We start from the raw sequence: 14,997 nt of genomic DNA, 5'->3' as shown, positions 1-14,997 counted from the left end.
CGCTATTCTTAATACCAAATCACGCAGTGGAAGCTAATTAAAAATATAATTTACTATTAATTCAAAAGAATATCAGGGTAACAGGAGAATATTAAGGGAATGGACATCAAATTCAGAAGAATGTCAAAAATTAGAAAAAGAAAGAGCAAATATTCTCTAATATTGTCCCTTTGATTATCTACAATTGTGTCTCTTGAGCCTCTAAGGATACAATAATACAATTAGAAAATAAAACAGAAACCTTAGTCCATTTAAAAAAAGGAAATAACTGGTCAAAGTCAACAAAACCCAAATGCTTTTCAATTGTTTTTATTTTTGGGTTAAATAATCATATAATCATTTTATCAACAACATAAATATCATAAAGCAGTATAAGGCTTTAACGTTATACTAATGCAACAAACAAGCGATCATCTTTGCCCTTGAATCTGGAAGTTTGAGTTGCCTGCCGAAACATCTGATTCAGCCAATTTACTCTGTCATAATTCCATAAATAAGCTAACTGCCCTGCCTACGTTAATCATCTTGTAAAATTACTATATTTTTACCTTAATTACACTGTTATCACTCTTTTTATATGATAATTGAATGAAAAATCATTATCCAATTTCAAGACAATTTAGCCCCTTTGCCTACAGTAAATACTATTCTCTTTTGTCTTTGATTTAGTAACTTATTTTAATCCGTTCATAGATGCAAGACATTTATCTAAAAAATGGGAGACTAAAACATAAATTAATTTTTTAAAAATGGATGCCTAAAATATAATATAAGAATTAAAGAGTGTAGTTTTTACTTTTCAGTCTAAAAACAAGAATAAAAATGTAATTAAGGCCAATACTACGCAGAGCCAAGATGAATCCTCCAATCCAAACAAAACCCAAATAGATAAAAGCAAGAAAAGGGCTAGAGACTGAGTTCCAGGGATTAGACTGCCATCTCTCTCCCATATTTTTTATGATCATTAGGGCTAAAGCTGACACCAGCTTTTTACAGTGATAGGTAGGCCAAAAGCTGAAAACAAAATAACATACACAAACAGTAGTCTCACCAACCAAAGATTCAAAACTTCAGTTCAAAACAAAACAAAGATTCACAATCCTAGACATTAATAACAGCTCTACTATTCCACAACAGTTCATAACATTATGCTAAAAAAGCACAGGCTACTGTCCAGCAAGAAAGAAAATAAATTAGTATATAAAATTAGTACTAGTACATTACATTACCATACAAACGAACTGCCCATCCATCCATAAGGAAGGAGGGTGGATCCCACCACCTGCCCTTTCCATGGTTTAGCAGGACCTGGTGCCAAGGTCCACCCTCTCTTCATCTTCTTCTTCTTCTTCACAAGAGCAATCTGACCTATTACATGCATATTAAACTGCACTGGCCCTTACAACCAAGCTGTATCATAGAGAAATTCTACAGTAGAAACTACCCAATTTATATAATTGGATGGCATGACAATGTCCCAATAGCATTGATCCTTTCCTTTATGAACTACCCAATACGATTGTGACATCAAATGATGTAACCCAATTGTAATGGGAGTTCTCAGCCATCCATGCGCATGCCCTAGAATTTCTACCATGACACAGCGTTGTCCACAGTGAAAAGTTAGCAACAGAAGATTGCAAGTCCAACAGAACTAATACAAACAGAAAACTGAAAAACCAACTACCACTTCACTAGTGCTTTGAAACTAAACCTTGAGAATGAAACTGACGGTGTACTGACATACATGTTCACATCAAGGCAACCAAATCTAATAAGCTAGATTTGGTTACCCAATACGTCTCCCTATAATCATCTGCTTCACCGTTGCCTTTGAACCATCGCGAGGTGGGCTAAAGCAAACTGGTAAATAGCTATCAGTTTCGCATTTAAAAGTTGAACTCTGAAAATGCCTTATTAGCTCCTCTTTTCCCTGATCAAAAATTTTCAATCCAACCCATAAAATTAAGTTTAGTCAAAAGACAGATAGAGAGGTTTAGGTTTATAATGCTGTTCTCAAGAAAACAATGATTAGGTCTATGCATATATATATATATATAGACCATACCTGGAGTCGTGCACTAGCTATTTCACAAGTCTTGCCGGATTGGAAAAGGCTCCAACCCTGATTGTCCATTGCAAGGTGAAACTTCCACGCGGCTCTTGGTTCTGTGAAGTTGACGAATGCATAGCCTTTGTTTGCCTTCTTCCTGAAAAACCACCATTAATAACCCTCTTAAAAACCCAAAAGAGAGCTATAAATATTGGCACTAAAACGCAAGAAAATAATTAAGCATTTAATGAAGTGTTCAAAACAAAAGAAATAAACGTACTCAAAATCCATAGGAAGATATAGAAAATCAAAAGCTGACGTCTCATTATTATGAGACTCTTTTGCCTTTTCATTCTCTAGCATGCAGTGATAATCAAGAAATTCCATCAGCAATTCACGTCTGCAAAAGTAACAGATGGAATAAGAAATTAATGAACAAAGAAATCAGAAAATTAATAGATGGACCCGATTTCACAAAGACCAAGCAAACACGCACTAAACACGAATAACCCAGTTACAAAACTATATACAGAGAGAAGGAATATGAAGAGACTCATACGTGTATCTGTTGGGTATATTCCTGATCATGACTGTAGTATTTTCAGGGTGAATGGATACAACGGGATGCTTTTGCCTGCAAACACCAAATCTAGACTTTGCATGCCTTCTGCTAGTACTAAAATCTTGACCCTTGCAATTCCCATCACCATCATCGTGCTTTGCTTTCCACTCTTTCTTAAATCTTTGATTCTCATGAAAACCCTTTTCCCTCCCATTACCATGACCACCACTGCGACTTCTCCGATTCTCAAACACTCCTTTCTTAACACCTCTTGGACTAACCTCTCCAGTAACCATTCCAATCACCTCCTTTGGTTCATGCACCAACTGGGTTTGGTCCTCGGTTTCTCTTTGAGTTTGGGTTAGACCAACCGAAGGATGGCTTGGCTCAGTTGCTGCAGGAACCAAGAGGTGATCATAATTTTGTGATAAAACCGAAGGATTTGTTTCATTTTTGGGATAACTACAGGTATTATTAGTACTAAAGTGGGTAAACGGAGAGTAGTAGTGGACACGATAAGATGAAGATAGGTTGTAATTCGGATTTGGAAATGGAGAAAAAGGAGGAGAACAAGAAGGGAGATTAAAGTGAAGAGGAGGAGGAGGGTTAACACGACAGAGAGATTGGGTTTGAGTATGGATGTTCATGTACCATTTAGGAAAGAACTCGGGTGCAGAAGGGTTCAAGCTCCTATTACTTTGAGCGGCCATGGCAGCCATTGCGAAGGGTTCGAGTGGTTTCTTTACTTAATGGTGAATGGAAGATTTAACAGTCGTATGTATTACTATTTACAAGTAGTACATATATGGGGAGAGAGAAAGAGAGAGAGAGACGGGAAGAAGAAGAAGGTTTTTTTTTTTTTTTTTTTTTTATTCAGGGAAGAAGAAGAAGAAGAAGAAGTTGGATTTGAGTTTTCACTTGTTGTTAAATAGGGAAATTATTAAAAGACCATGAGAAGAAAAGGAAACCGTATAGGAAAGGGTTAGGGAAAAGAAGATTCTACTTACTAAAGAAGACATCTAAAATCGATAATAATTCATCAATTACTTCCGCAGTAACAGCTGTGGTTAAAATTATAAATATTTCTATCTAAAATTTAATTTAAATAACACAAAATTATATATATATATATATATATATATATATATATATATATATATATATATGATAATAAGAGTATATTTAACAATAGTACCATATAATCAATTCTTTTAAAATTAACAATCATTGTTTAGTCAAAACGTGACTTATAAGGTGATAAATTGTTTTTTTAGGACTGAATTATAATTTAATTATAAAAGTAATATATCAATTAATGTATTAATATAATACACTACATAAAGATCATAATTAAAGATATAGAAATTGTACAATAACATAATGGAAATATATATAAATAAAAGCTATTTTTTTGTGTTAAAATTTCTCTATTTTAAAATATTATATATTTATCAAAAAATTATTTTTAACAAAATATGAATACGATATAGAAAATAAATTATTAAAAATAATTACCAGTACATACACATAGCTCTTATTAAACTTTTATCGGATATATATATATATATATATATATATTAAGATTTAAAATTTTAATATATATATTTAATTTTTGATATTTTTAATATATATATTTATTTTTAATATATGTAATACGAGTTTTTTATATAATTTTATAATTTTTTATTAGTTATTTTTGATATATGCAATACAAGTTTTTATACAATTTTATAGTTTTTATTAATTTATTAATTTATAAATTATATTCTTGATTAAACACTTACTATAATTTTAAAAAATAATATATTTTTATATTTTAATATTATATTAACTAATAAATAATTTTATAATACTAATTCTATTCTAAAAATAACACGTTAATTATATTTTAATATTATATTAACTAATAAATAATTTTATAATTGATACTAATTTTATTCTAAAAATAGTATATTAATTATATTTTAATATCATATTCAATTAATAAATTAGTTGTGTAATTAAAAAAATATAATCTAAAAAATAACACCTTAAATTGAATTTTAGTTATATGGAAGTTAAAAGAACCATGCCTACCTCCAATTAAATTATAAGACTGATTTTTGTATTACAAATTAGGTATGATTTAAGTTATGTTCCATTGTTTAATTTAATTTTGGAGATATGGAAAGAATTATATAAAGATTTAAATGCAATTTAGCATTTGGTTTTGGAGGGATCAACATGTTGGCTCTTTATTGCATTACAAATTGCCGCCCATTTTGTTAAGGTCATTAATGTATTTACAGTCTCCAATACAATATAATAAATATAATAATTAATTACTTCATCTAGATTAATTAATGACTTTTATCTCAAAAGAAAAAGATCGATTAATGACATTTTGATTATACAGTATTCTCAATTTTAAAGTGTGATTTAAATTTTTTCACAAAGATTAAGAAACTTAACAAATAATTTCAATTATAATAATATGATTAAATTCTTTTATTAAGAATACTCAAAATATTATACTTTCTTTTGTCCAATTTTGAGAAATAATTGTCAATTTGTAGACAGATTAAGAATTTTATCTTTTTTTAATTAAAACTATTTTTAACCCAATTTTTTGTTAAAATTTAATAAATTTTATAATACAATACATAATAATCTAAATATTAATAGACTTATTCATCTACTTATAAATTTTAAAATTTAAATAAAAATAACATTGAAACTCAAAAAGAATTATACAATAATTTAAATTCTAGAATAAAATAAATACAAATCAATTATAGATATTGATATTATGCCAGCTAATAAAAGGCATCATAAATATTTAATTATTCATCTGACAATTAAATATGAAATAATTTATTTTTTGAAATGAATAAAAATAGAAAATGATATATTTAAAATTAGATAGAATAAGTATTTTAAAGAGTTTATTTTATTTTAAATCATTATTATTAAGAAATATATGAATTATTTTTATTCTTATTAATTATGAGCGAAAGTTTTGATAAAAACTATAGCTTTCTTTGTGCAGTGTAACATCTCAGTTTACCACTCTCATTTACCGAATTTATATTTATATATTATAAGAGAATGTTTATGATTGCCATACATGTGTTCGTTTAAGATCTCTTATACAAGGTTTTTAAGAACAACACGTGATATGATTTACCTTCGAGAGAATATTATAAATAAAAATATTTTTCCATGTTAAAACATAAGTAATTAAATATAAACAAAAAATAAATAAAACTAACTAAATAAATACAGTAAAATATTTAAATAATAATATATATCCTTTATATAGCTGTAAAAGATTTTAGTTTAATTTGGACAAATTATAAAAAAATTTATATTATACTTTATTTTACTATATTATTTTATTTATCTATTTAATTTTATTTATATAATATGTCAAGAAACTAATATATCTTATCTATAATTATTATCATTTTACTAAATAAAATTTAAGTATTAAATCAAGAGAAAATATTTAGTACTCAAATCTCTATTAAGTAATTATATTTTCGTAGTTATAAATCTTATTTGATCTTAAATGGAAGACTATAAAAAGATTTTAATATATAATAAAATCTCTCAATACTAATACTCTTTATAGGATAGTCTGTATACTGTTATAAAAAAGAATTACAATCCTAATTTAAACTAGTTTTGAATAAAAATAAATTATATATTGTAATAAGTTATAAATTTGTAAGTTCTAGACAGTGTTCCTCTATATGATAATTTTATATATATTTTTTAAAAAATATATATGATATTATATTTTATCTTATCATATTATTATTTTATCTCTTTAATTTTATTTATATAATATAATAAGATATTAATGCATTTTATTTTTTTTCCAGTAATTTTACCAATAACATTAAATATTAATACTCAATCCTTTATTAAATTATATCATCTCAAAGTTATGAATTTATTTAACTCCAAACTATAAGAAAATTTTACGGTATATCTCATTACCATCCTCTGACCAAACAAAAATAAGAAACATAACAATTTCTTTTCTTTTTCTTAGTTTCAATAATTCCTTTGTAATTTTCTTTTCCATCCCATCTAATATCCAAAACAGAAAAAAATTGTCAGGTATTAGCATTTTCCCCACAGTAAGCTATTTTTTCTGTGATCGCTTGGAATTCCCATACCAAAGAGGAATATTTTTCTGTTTCGCCCATCAAATCTCATGAAATATTCAGCAAGTACTTGAATAATTTCTGAGAACATTTCGTTTCCAGTTTCTTTCACCATGCTCATACTCTTATTTTTGGGCACCCTTCAGTGCCAATAATGCAGCTCCAAAGGCAGCCTCAGTTTGCATTGCCCGGCTCACGGGCAAGCCGAGTACCCTTTCTCGTATCTTCGTCCATTTCTCATTCTTTGCACCACCTCCAGCAGTAAACACCTCTTCTGCCTGGGTTGCTCCCATGTCTTTCAATAAGTTATAGCCCTTAGCCTAAGAATTGCTCGAGGTGTCAGTGTCACAATCGGTTCAGGAAATGTTGGAACATGGATTGGATGGTAAATCTATTACCTCAATGCGTGCAATTGATTCTAAAATTCCATGCAAGTATTCAACATCACTTTCTGGTCTTGGATTTAACCTGCCAAAACATGAAACAATTTCATCATTTTAACCAAACTTGCAGATGTATTTCTTTTCTTCTTGCCTAATTGAACTACTGGTGTTATTTCTTCACTGTTACATCCACTGAGAAAACACAAACTCAATATGCACATGCAGAATTGTAACCCTATTGGCTTAGTCTGACGGTAAATACATATCTAAACTTAAATTTGAGTTTTCTTCCCCTCCTTTGTAAGCCAAAAATATGGCAGAATTACCAAGTCAGAAAGTTCTGTGCCCTGCAGAAGCTTCACATAATACTATAATAGTCAAGCTTGTACACATCTTTTATTACCTCTATCTCTTTGCCTCAAAATGCTGGTAGTAGAATTACATAAATAATTTCATTTTCGAAGAAGAAAAATCAAGATGTCTTAAGCCAAAAACACAAATTCCCATAACTCACTCCTAATTCAGTCTGAACGACTCATGACCACGATCCAGATTTATATCTTTGTAGGTACTTTCAGGGCCTCTCAAATTGTCTTGTGATCATGCACATACAATATCATTAATTCTAAACATTCATGAACAACCTAGTCTAAATTGAGAGAGGAAAAAGCGGTATTTTCCAAGTGTCGGAGGTGGATTTTTAGAAATAAGTTATCAGGCCAACACCTTTACATGCGCAAAGTAACATAATTTGCAAATGTGCAGAATCGAAGAATCCAGCTGTCAGATCGAATAGGATATACGATGTTATTTTGAACTCCAATAAAGAATTACAAAGAGACTTAAATACCTGGGAGACAGATTTGGATCTGCCACTGGAAATCTCTCACCAACTGCTTTTAGAGGATAGTAGTCTAGAGGAGAAGCTTTCAGGGGATCTATCTGTTCACTCAATTTCTCCAACTGCTCATCAGTAAAAAGTTGCCTAAGAACAGCTCCACCAGTATTTGAAGCACCTCCGACAAGCCACTTATCATCAAGACGATGGCTATATACACCGAATCGTGCATCTTCAATTCTGCTAGTGCTCAGTAACTTAATAGCAAGCGTTGAACCCAAAGAAGTGACCTAGACAAAATCATTGTTGATTATGCTTCATTAAACAAAAAATAAAAGATAATGATAACCGAAAAAGTGCTTTTACTGGTGTGGAATACAAGATGAGAAATCCATGATGCGATGCCCGTGACAAGGTAAGATCTGAATAAATTTGCATGAAAAGTAAAAAAGAAAAAATTTGTCAATCAGATGCCAGATGAGTTGTCTTCATTCAATTTCTTTTTTATTTCCTTGTAGAACTTGCTTATATTTCATGTAACTAACAACTAATATCACGTGCATGCATGGCAAGCACCAAGATACCATGCACAAGTTAAAATCACAAATATAGAAAACAAGAGTACAATAGTCTTCTCACAGCTTTCCCAGGTTGTGTTGCACGAGCAGCAAGAAAAGCAGCTATACTATCAGTTGTTCCTGTGCAAACAACACAGTCTTCTGGAAATCCTGGAATTATACATTATTTAAAATATCAAATTCATTTAGATATGCTCGAATAAACCCTTCTTTCTCACGACGAGAATGTATTAAGGACATAATTAACACATTGCAGCTTCAAAACTTAAAATCTATCTGGTTTTGAGTAGTTTTAAGATGCATTAGCAGGATACAGAAAGTCACATCACATTTAGAGTTTTCTTGAAATTCATTCTTTCAGAGGAAACAAGCACAAAGTTCAATCATACCATAACTTATATTGGCTAATGTGAGGATTGAGGAAATATCAAGATAATTAAATTACAGAAATCTCACATCTTATAAGGTCAGTGTGGTTGTAACGTGTTGCTATACTACATAATTGACTGGCTTGGCATTCTCCTAATCCAAGCTTCAACGAAGTCTGTGAAGCTATTACACTCTCAACAAGTTCTCATATTGTAATACTAGTATAGATGATTATTTAAACATGCAAGCTAACTACAGCGTTTTAGTAAAAGAACTTCTGTTAACCAGAAAGAAGATGAAAGTAAAGCCAGTTTTATTATTGCCTCCTGGAATGTGGCACCAGTCTAAAAAAGCATGACAACAGAGACTACCAGCATGCCAGCTGATTTCAGTCTCCATCTAGCACTAGTAGTGGAAGGCAAAATCAGAATTGGATAATATATTAGGACATTTGATAGACTGAACGCCAGAGTCATCAACTGATGGAAATTTCCATGTAAAAATCATATTTCAAGTCATATTACGAACTGAACCAAATGGACTGTAATTACAGAAGGTTTCATACTGAAAAATATTTCATGCCAACAATCATTCCTTTAGTAAGACTTTAACAAGGGGATTACTTTGCTTATGGATTACCAACATAAAAAGAGTGCATTACAGAAAAACAAACGCGGTATATCCTGGACTACAAGGCTATTTAAAAATAAGAAAGCATACCATATTGGATCCTAATATCCTCTTTTAGACAACCAATTGAACTTCCTGGAGCTGTAACAGAAGGTAAAATTTGTGAAAATGGCTGAGCAAGCAACCATGGTGGGTAGGAATCCAGTTCCGGATCATAGCCGACCTACAGCAACAAAATGTGAGTTCTCAACTGAATAACAAACCTCAAACTGGAAAGCTAGTAACTATCAAGTAAAACCTTTAGAGCGTTATTATAATCAGACACTCCGAGTTTTCCATGGAGAAGCCACAACAGCCAATCTGCCTGGTGCAATAATAATGCTGATTTTTTATTTGAATCCTCCATGTTCCACCATGAAACAAGCTTACACAGGGTAGATGATCCAGAGCAAACTGTATGGTTTGCAGGAGCAATAGATTTCACCATTGACAATGCATCAGGACAACTCTCATTGTAGAGGAATGGTCTCCATAGTGGTTCTCCTGTAGTGCTGTACTAAAAATATTTAGATGCCTGATTCAAATGCAGCCTTCCCTTGGGCAATAAAACAATGCAATCAAGAATAACCAAATCAACAACATATACCTGTCTACTATGATAGTAGTCGCAGAAGTACCATCAATAGATATAGCAGAAACAAGCGAGCGAAGATGATAAGGAACATCCTCTAGTAGAGACAAAAGTGTCGCTTTCCAAGACCGCACCCAATCCATCCTTTCTTCACTCTTTCTAGACAACAGAACCAAGATTCTTAAACTATTTGGTCAATTAAATTTTGCTGGAATCCCATCATTAAGACCCTATGCAGCAGTAGATACAAGACCAATTGAGCAAAATCAGTTTGAAAGGCAAGGTATACAATTCTAGCTGAGTTTGTGAATCATCGCACAATCTCCAAAACCAAGCCCGAGTAACTGACCAAGCAAAATTCAACTCCAACTTCAGTTGCAGAAATCCAAATCATTCTCAACAGACCCAATTCGAAATCTTAACATCTTTAATTATTCAATTCTTATCACACATTAATTTGGAATAAATCATGTTCAAGAACTCAATTTCGATTAAATTTCTTCCAAATCATGTCGCTTGTGGCATTGTTTCATTTCTTTCAAAATGCCTTCAAAATGTTTTGTTTCTTTGAGTTGAAAGAATTGGATTGTAGCAACTGTAACCTTTCCAAACATGAGAACCCATTAAATCAAATTGAATTGAAAAATCTTACATTTTTAGACATTCCAAGCACCATGAAATAGTTCTCCGAATCGTAATTTACAAGTAATCAATTGCTTGAAATCAAACCAAAGTATCGAATTACAAAGATCCTTAAGCAATAATAAAACTCCTACGTATACAAAAAGAAACAAGAATGTGAGAAACATTAGTTACCATATAAAGTGGGTATTCTCTCTTTCCTTCAGAATGGATACTGCCTTGTTTATCAATAAGAGCATATCTAGCACCAGATGTTCCAAAGTCCATTCCAAGATACAGCCTTTCTCCAGCTTCCTGGTTATCTTTTATGCTTGAACTCGCCATTAGTGCTGCTGCAGGTGTTCTTTGTTTCCTTCTATTGTTATTATGTATTTCAGTTCGTAACCTCCGTGAACAACAATGCCCTGAATTGAAATGGCAGGATCAGTTATAACAATAGCAATGAAGTTGATGTCGTGAGTTGATTAAATGGCCTTATTATTAGTCAGGTTCAAGAGAATATAAATAACAAAAACAGAGCTAAATTAGCATACAGAGAGAAATAGGAAGGAGAAGAAAGTACTATGTTTTGGAGATGATGGGCACAGAAAAGGGAGAAAGAATGTTGGGTGGCGAACTGAGCAAGCCATTGGTGTCCTGTTGGCCTGTTCTCTCCAGGGATAAGGAGTTGTTTTCTATGCATTTGAATGCTGCCCAATATAATACAGATAATTAATATTTTGACTACCCTTTTTCTCTTTTAACTAACAAAAAATCATGATAGAAAAAAAAATTCAATTCATCTGCGAAGAACATCATCATATGAGATTATTTTAATTATTTGCACTCTAGTGTAACGTGTTATTATATGATTTTTCTTCAAATCAATATATTAAAAGTCTATAATAAAGACTAAGAGCATGTAAACAAAATAATAATAATTTTTTTAATTTAATTAAGATATTAAATTTAAATTTTAAATTTATAAATGCATTAAACCTCCTTATACAGTGTTTTGTGATTCATAGGAGTTCTATAGAAATCTCTTTTTTGATATAATTGAGAATGCACTTTAACATAATAATGGCTAATTACTCTTTTTTATTTTTATTTTTCTCTCTTTTGTTATAAAGATTAACTTAATTCACAAATCTAATAATTTCAATAAAATTTTATACCAAAAAATATTACTTTTTGCTTTGATATACATAAGAAATAATTATATTTTTACAGAAAATGGTATAATATGGTTAATTAAATTTCTATGTGATGTTGGTTTATTATTATATTTTTTTTGCAATAGAGGTATAAACTTTGTTGAAAAAGAAAAATTTTGAAATATTATATTATTATTTTAAAAGTATAGGGACTTAGATGTAAAAAAAAAGATATGGTGTTAAGCATCAAAAAGCTTTTAGGACCTGAATATACAAAATGTAATTATTTTAGGCCATATCCTTAAAAAAAATAAAAAATAAATAAATAACTTTTAGAACTTCCAACATCATATAAGAAATATCTAATGGGGGAACCCAATATGAAAAGACACAGTGCCTTGGTTGCACGTGAGCCACTTGTCTTGCACAAAGTGGAGGCATGACAGCTATTACACTTCACCTCACAACTCAACAAAATGAAGCCAAAAACAAGAATAAAAATACAAGGAATAAATAATCATCCTCTCTTCTTTAACAAAAAGAAGAAAAAAAGGACCACAAAAAGAAAGGTTGCATGTGCCAATCAAGCCCTTTAGGGATAGAGATAGTCAAAATGACAAAACCAACAACATCCAAATTTTTATTTTTATTTTTATTTTTTTTGCTTTTATTCTTTCAAGAAAATAAGATGTATCCAAAAGAAATAAAATGGGTGTATATATATATATAGGAAAGGAGTCATTTTAATAATTGAGAGGGGAGAAATAACCCACTTAGAAATCATTCATTTTTGTGTTTTTTTTAAGAAAAAAGATTGACATATTTGATGCTACTAATAGGGGGAGTTGGTGGGTTTTGTTGGTTAAAACAAACCCATCTTTTCTTTTTATTTTTAATTAGGATTATGTTACTATTGGACCAACAATTACATCTTACCTTCTTTTTTATATATTTTTTTGTACCTTGTAATCTTTCTAATCTAGTCATTTTTATATTATTAGAGAACATGAGTCGTGAAAATATTTCATTTATTATTATCGACAATAATTATTTGCATTTGTCGTGAGAGATTAAGAAAGGGAAAATGATGCTTCTGTGTTATAATGAGAATTAATCTATGAGACACATTTGGCCTTTTGATAGTAACACTGCAATAAATAAAAAAACATTGCATAAAAAATAAATTATATTCTCAACAAATATAAACAAGCATTTGTCGTAATATAAATATTATAATATAATTCACCAAAATTCTGTTAATTATTTAATAACAAAATCATAATTATCAACAAGGAAAGAGTTAACTTATAAAAAATGTTATTACTTAACATCAATGTTGATATATTAAGTATTAAGATGGACGGCTATATGGCAATGATTGAGAGACTGTGTCAAGAGATACCTATGCATGTCCCAACAAAATAACATGAGAATTGGATTTTGCACAAATTTCTTTTTATAGGCACAATTATTTAGGGTTTTAAGGTCTTAGTACTGACATGAGTAATACCTGACTACCAATAAGATGCTGGCTTAAATGATAACATCATTTATAAAATAATAATAAATAATATTTGGAGTTTGCTATCTTGCGCGGCCACTGCCAATTAGGAAATATGGTTCCGACGACTATATGCTATGCCAAACTTCATATTCTCTTGGAATAAAATTTATGGTTATATAATATTTGAAATTAATTAAATTTTGAAGCACTTACTTTTTGAATGAGTTTAATTTTTTGGAGCTTATAAATTATTTTCAAATGTTTAAATATTTTTGTTCTAAATTAACTTATATTTGGATAATTATTTGAATAATGTAATTAATTGGGCTTCAGTAAATATGTGTGTTTGAATTTTAAAAAATATGTTGTGTTGATTACAAATTAATAATCTAGTTTTGTTTTAGTTAAAAGCAGTATAATGTTTTGTTCTTGGTTATAAATTATTTTAACAAGTTTGCTCCACTCACTTAGATATTCCGTTTGAATCGTAATTCTTTTTTTTTTTTCTGTGTACATGAATACTAAAGTTTGCTCCATTTGGTAAATATCATTTTTATCTTTTAAGATAATCAATGAGATTTTGAGGAATATTGTTAAGATAATTTTAAATTAATGTTTTAATTCACTCTTTAAATCTAAAATTTCATTTTTTTTATAATTAAGTTCTATTGTTTAATTTATGGGTCTTTTTTTTTAAATAGTATATATCTTTTACCAACATAAATTAATTAAAAAATAAAAACTACAACGAATTCTTTGTTTATTTTATTTTATCTTATCCGTGGTTTACCATAATTTGCATTGCCATCAATGTTGTTCCACATTTATAATTTTGATCTCCATGTTTTCTTAATGGTTTTATGATGTAACTTTTCATTATAAAATCTTTATATTAAATTCTAATCATGTAATTGTTACCACTTAAATGTATCTTAGTTTTCAAATTGTGATTATAAATATTTTCATATTACATATGTTTTTCAAATATTATAACACAATTAGTACACTTGTTAATTTCACAAAATAAAAAAAATTAGTATATCCAATAAATCATACTATAGGATTTTAGAAATTACTTATTTATAAAAGTGGTAATGATAATACTGTATAAGAGAAAGCAAAACATCTAGTATAAATAAGAACACGGTACTTTTGGTACGCGTGAACAATCACATGCACAGGCTACCTATACATTTATTAAATGCGGTACCCAGTAAGCAGATCGAGATTGGGTGAGTAGTTGATCCGTCCAAATATCCATCACTCTTCATACACCCTCACCAGTCACCCCCCTGCAAAATTCGCGTCGCCTGTCCAAAGTTGTTGGCCAACAAGTTCACGTTCGCGTCCTGGGAAGGAGGGAAGCGAAAAGACGAAAATGGCCCCACCACGATAGCAAATTGACATTCACACGTGTAAAGCGCAACCAGGCAAAAGGACTCCCCCGATCACATGGGAGAATATAGATATCGTCTCTCATATCCATCGTCCATTATTCTCCTTGTTACTATTTACTG

At 30.1% G+C, this 14,997-nt stretch overlaps 2 protein-coding genes across 3 annotated transcripts; both read right to left on the bottom strand.

The window, feature by feature from the left end:
- Positions 1-1,213: 1,213 nt before the first annotated feature.
- LOC112533797 (protein terminal ear1 homolog) lies at positions 1,214-3,739 on the bottom strand. Its single transcript, XM_048378435.1, has 4 exons — positions 2,613-3,739; positions 2,334-2,453; positions 2,069-2,210; positions 1,214-1,933 (listed from the first exon to the last, which is right to left on the bottom strand). Exons 1-4 carry the CDS (start codon positions 3,332-3,334, stop codon positions 1,790-1,792), a joined length of 1,128 nt encoding a protein of 375 aa, XP_048234392.1. The 5' UTR covers positions 3,335-3,739; the 3' UTR covers positions 1,214-1,789.
- A 2,829-nt stretch (positions 3,740-6,568) lies between these two features.
- On the bottom strand, positions 6,569-11,558 carry LOC8284350 (D-ribulose kinase). Of its 2 annotated transcripts, XM_002512927.4 has the most exons (9): positions 11,403-11,558; positions 11,015-11,244; positions 10,214-10,353; positions 9,866-10,118; positions 9,658-9,790; positions 8,630-8,718; positions 8,003-8,280; positions 7,168-7,237; positions 6,569-7,089 (listed from the first exon to the last, which is right to left on the bottom strand). In XM_002512927.4, the coding sequence occupies exons 1-9, from the start codon at positions 11,467-11,469 to the stop codon at positions 6,895-6,897; spliced, it is 1,455 nt and encodes a 484-aa protein (XP_002512973.2). In that variant the 5' UTR covers positions 11,470-11,558; the 3' UTR covers positions 6,569-6,894. The 2 variants fall into 2 exon arrangements, with proteins under 2 accessions (XP_002512973.2, XP_015570702.1); XM_015715216.3 differs by lacking the exon at positions 11,403-11,558 and having other exon boundaries at positions 10,214-10,357; positions 11,015-11,153.
- Positions 11,559-14,997: the final 3,439 nt, after the last annotated feature.

Source organism: Ricinus communis, chromosome 8 (assembly GCF_019578655.1).
Source record: "Ricinus communis isolate WT05 ecotype wild-type chromosome 8, ASM1957865v1, whole genome shotgun sequence".
Classification (NCBI taxonomy): domain Eukaryota; kingdom Viridiplantae; phylum Streptophyta; class Magnoliopsida; order Malpighiales; family Euphorbiaceae; genus Ricinus; species Ricinus communis.
Note: the sequence above shows the minus strand (reverse complement) of the source record. Positions and strands in the feature narration are given on the sequence as shown.

What these genes read in the sequence shown, in the direction of transcription:
- LOC8284350 (XM_002512927.4), bottom strand. Translation starts at nt 11,469, where the DNA reads ATGGCTTGCTCAGTTCGCCACCCAACATTCTTTCTCCCTTTTCTGTGC. An exon ending in CCCATCATCTCCAAAACATA is followed by an intron (nt 11,245 to 11,402) that starts GTACTTTCTTCT and finishes ATTTCAATTCAG; the next exon opens with GGCATTGTTGTTCACGGAGG. An exon ending in AATCAATTGCACGCATTGAG is followed by an intron (nt 7,090 to 7,167) that starts GTAATAGATTTA and finishes AGCAATTCTTAG; the next exon opens with GCTAAGGGCTATAACTTATT.
- LOC112533797 (XM_048378435.1), bottom strand. Translation starts at nt 3,334, where the DNA reads ATGGCTGCCATGGCCGCTCAAAGTAATAGGAGCTTGAACCCTTCTGCA. An exon ending in TATCTTCCTATGGATTTTGA is followed by an intron (nt 2,211 to 2,333) that starts GTACGTTTATTT and finishes GTGGTTTTTCAG; the next exon opens with GAAGAAGGCAAACAAAGGCT. An exon ending in TAGCTAGTGCACGACTCCAG is followed by an intron (nt 1,934 to 2,068) that starts GTATGGTCTATA and finishes ATTTTTGATCAG; the next exon opens with GGAAAAGAGGAGCTAATAAG.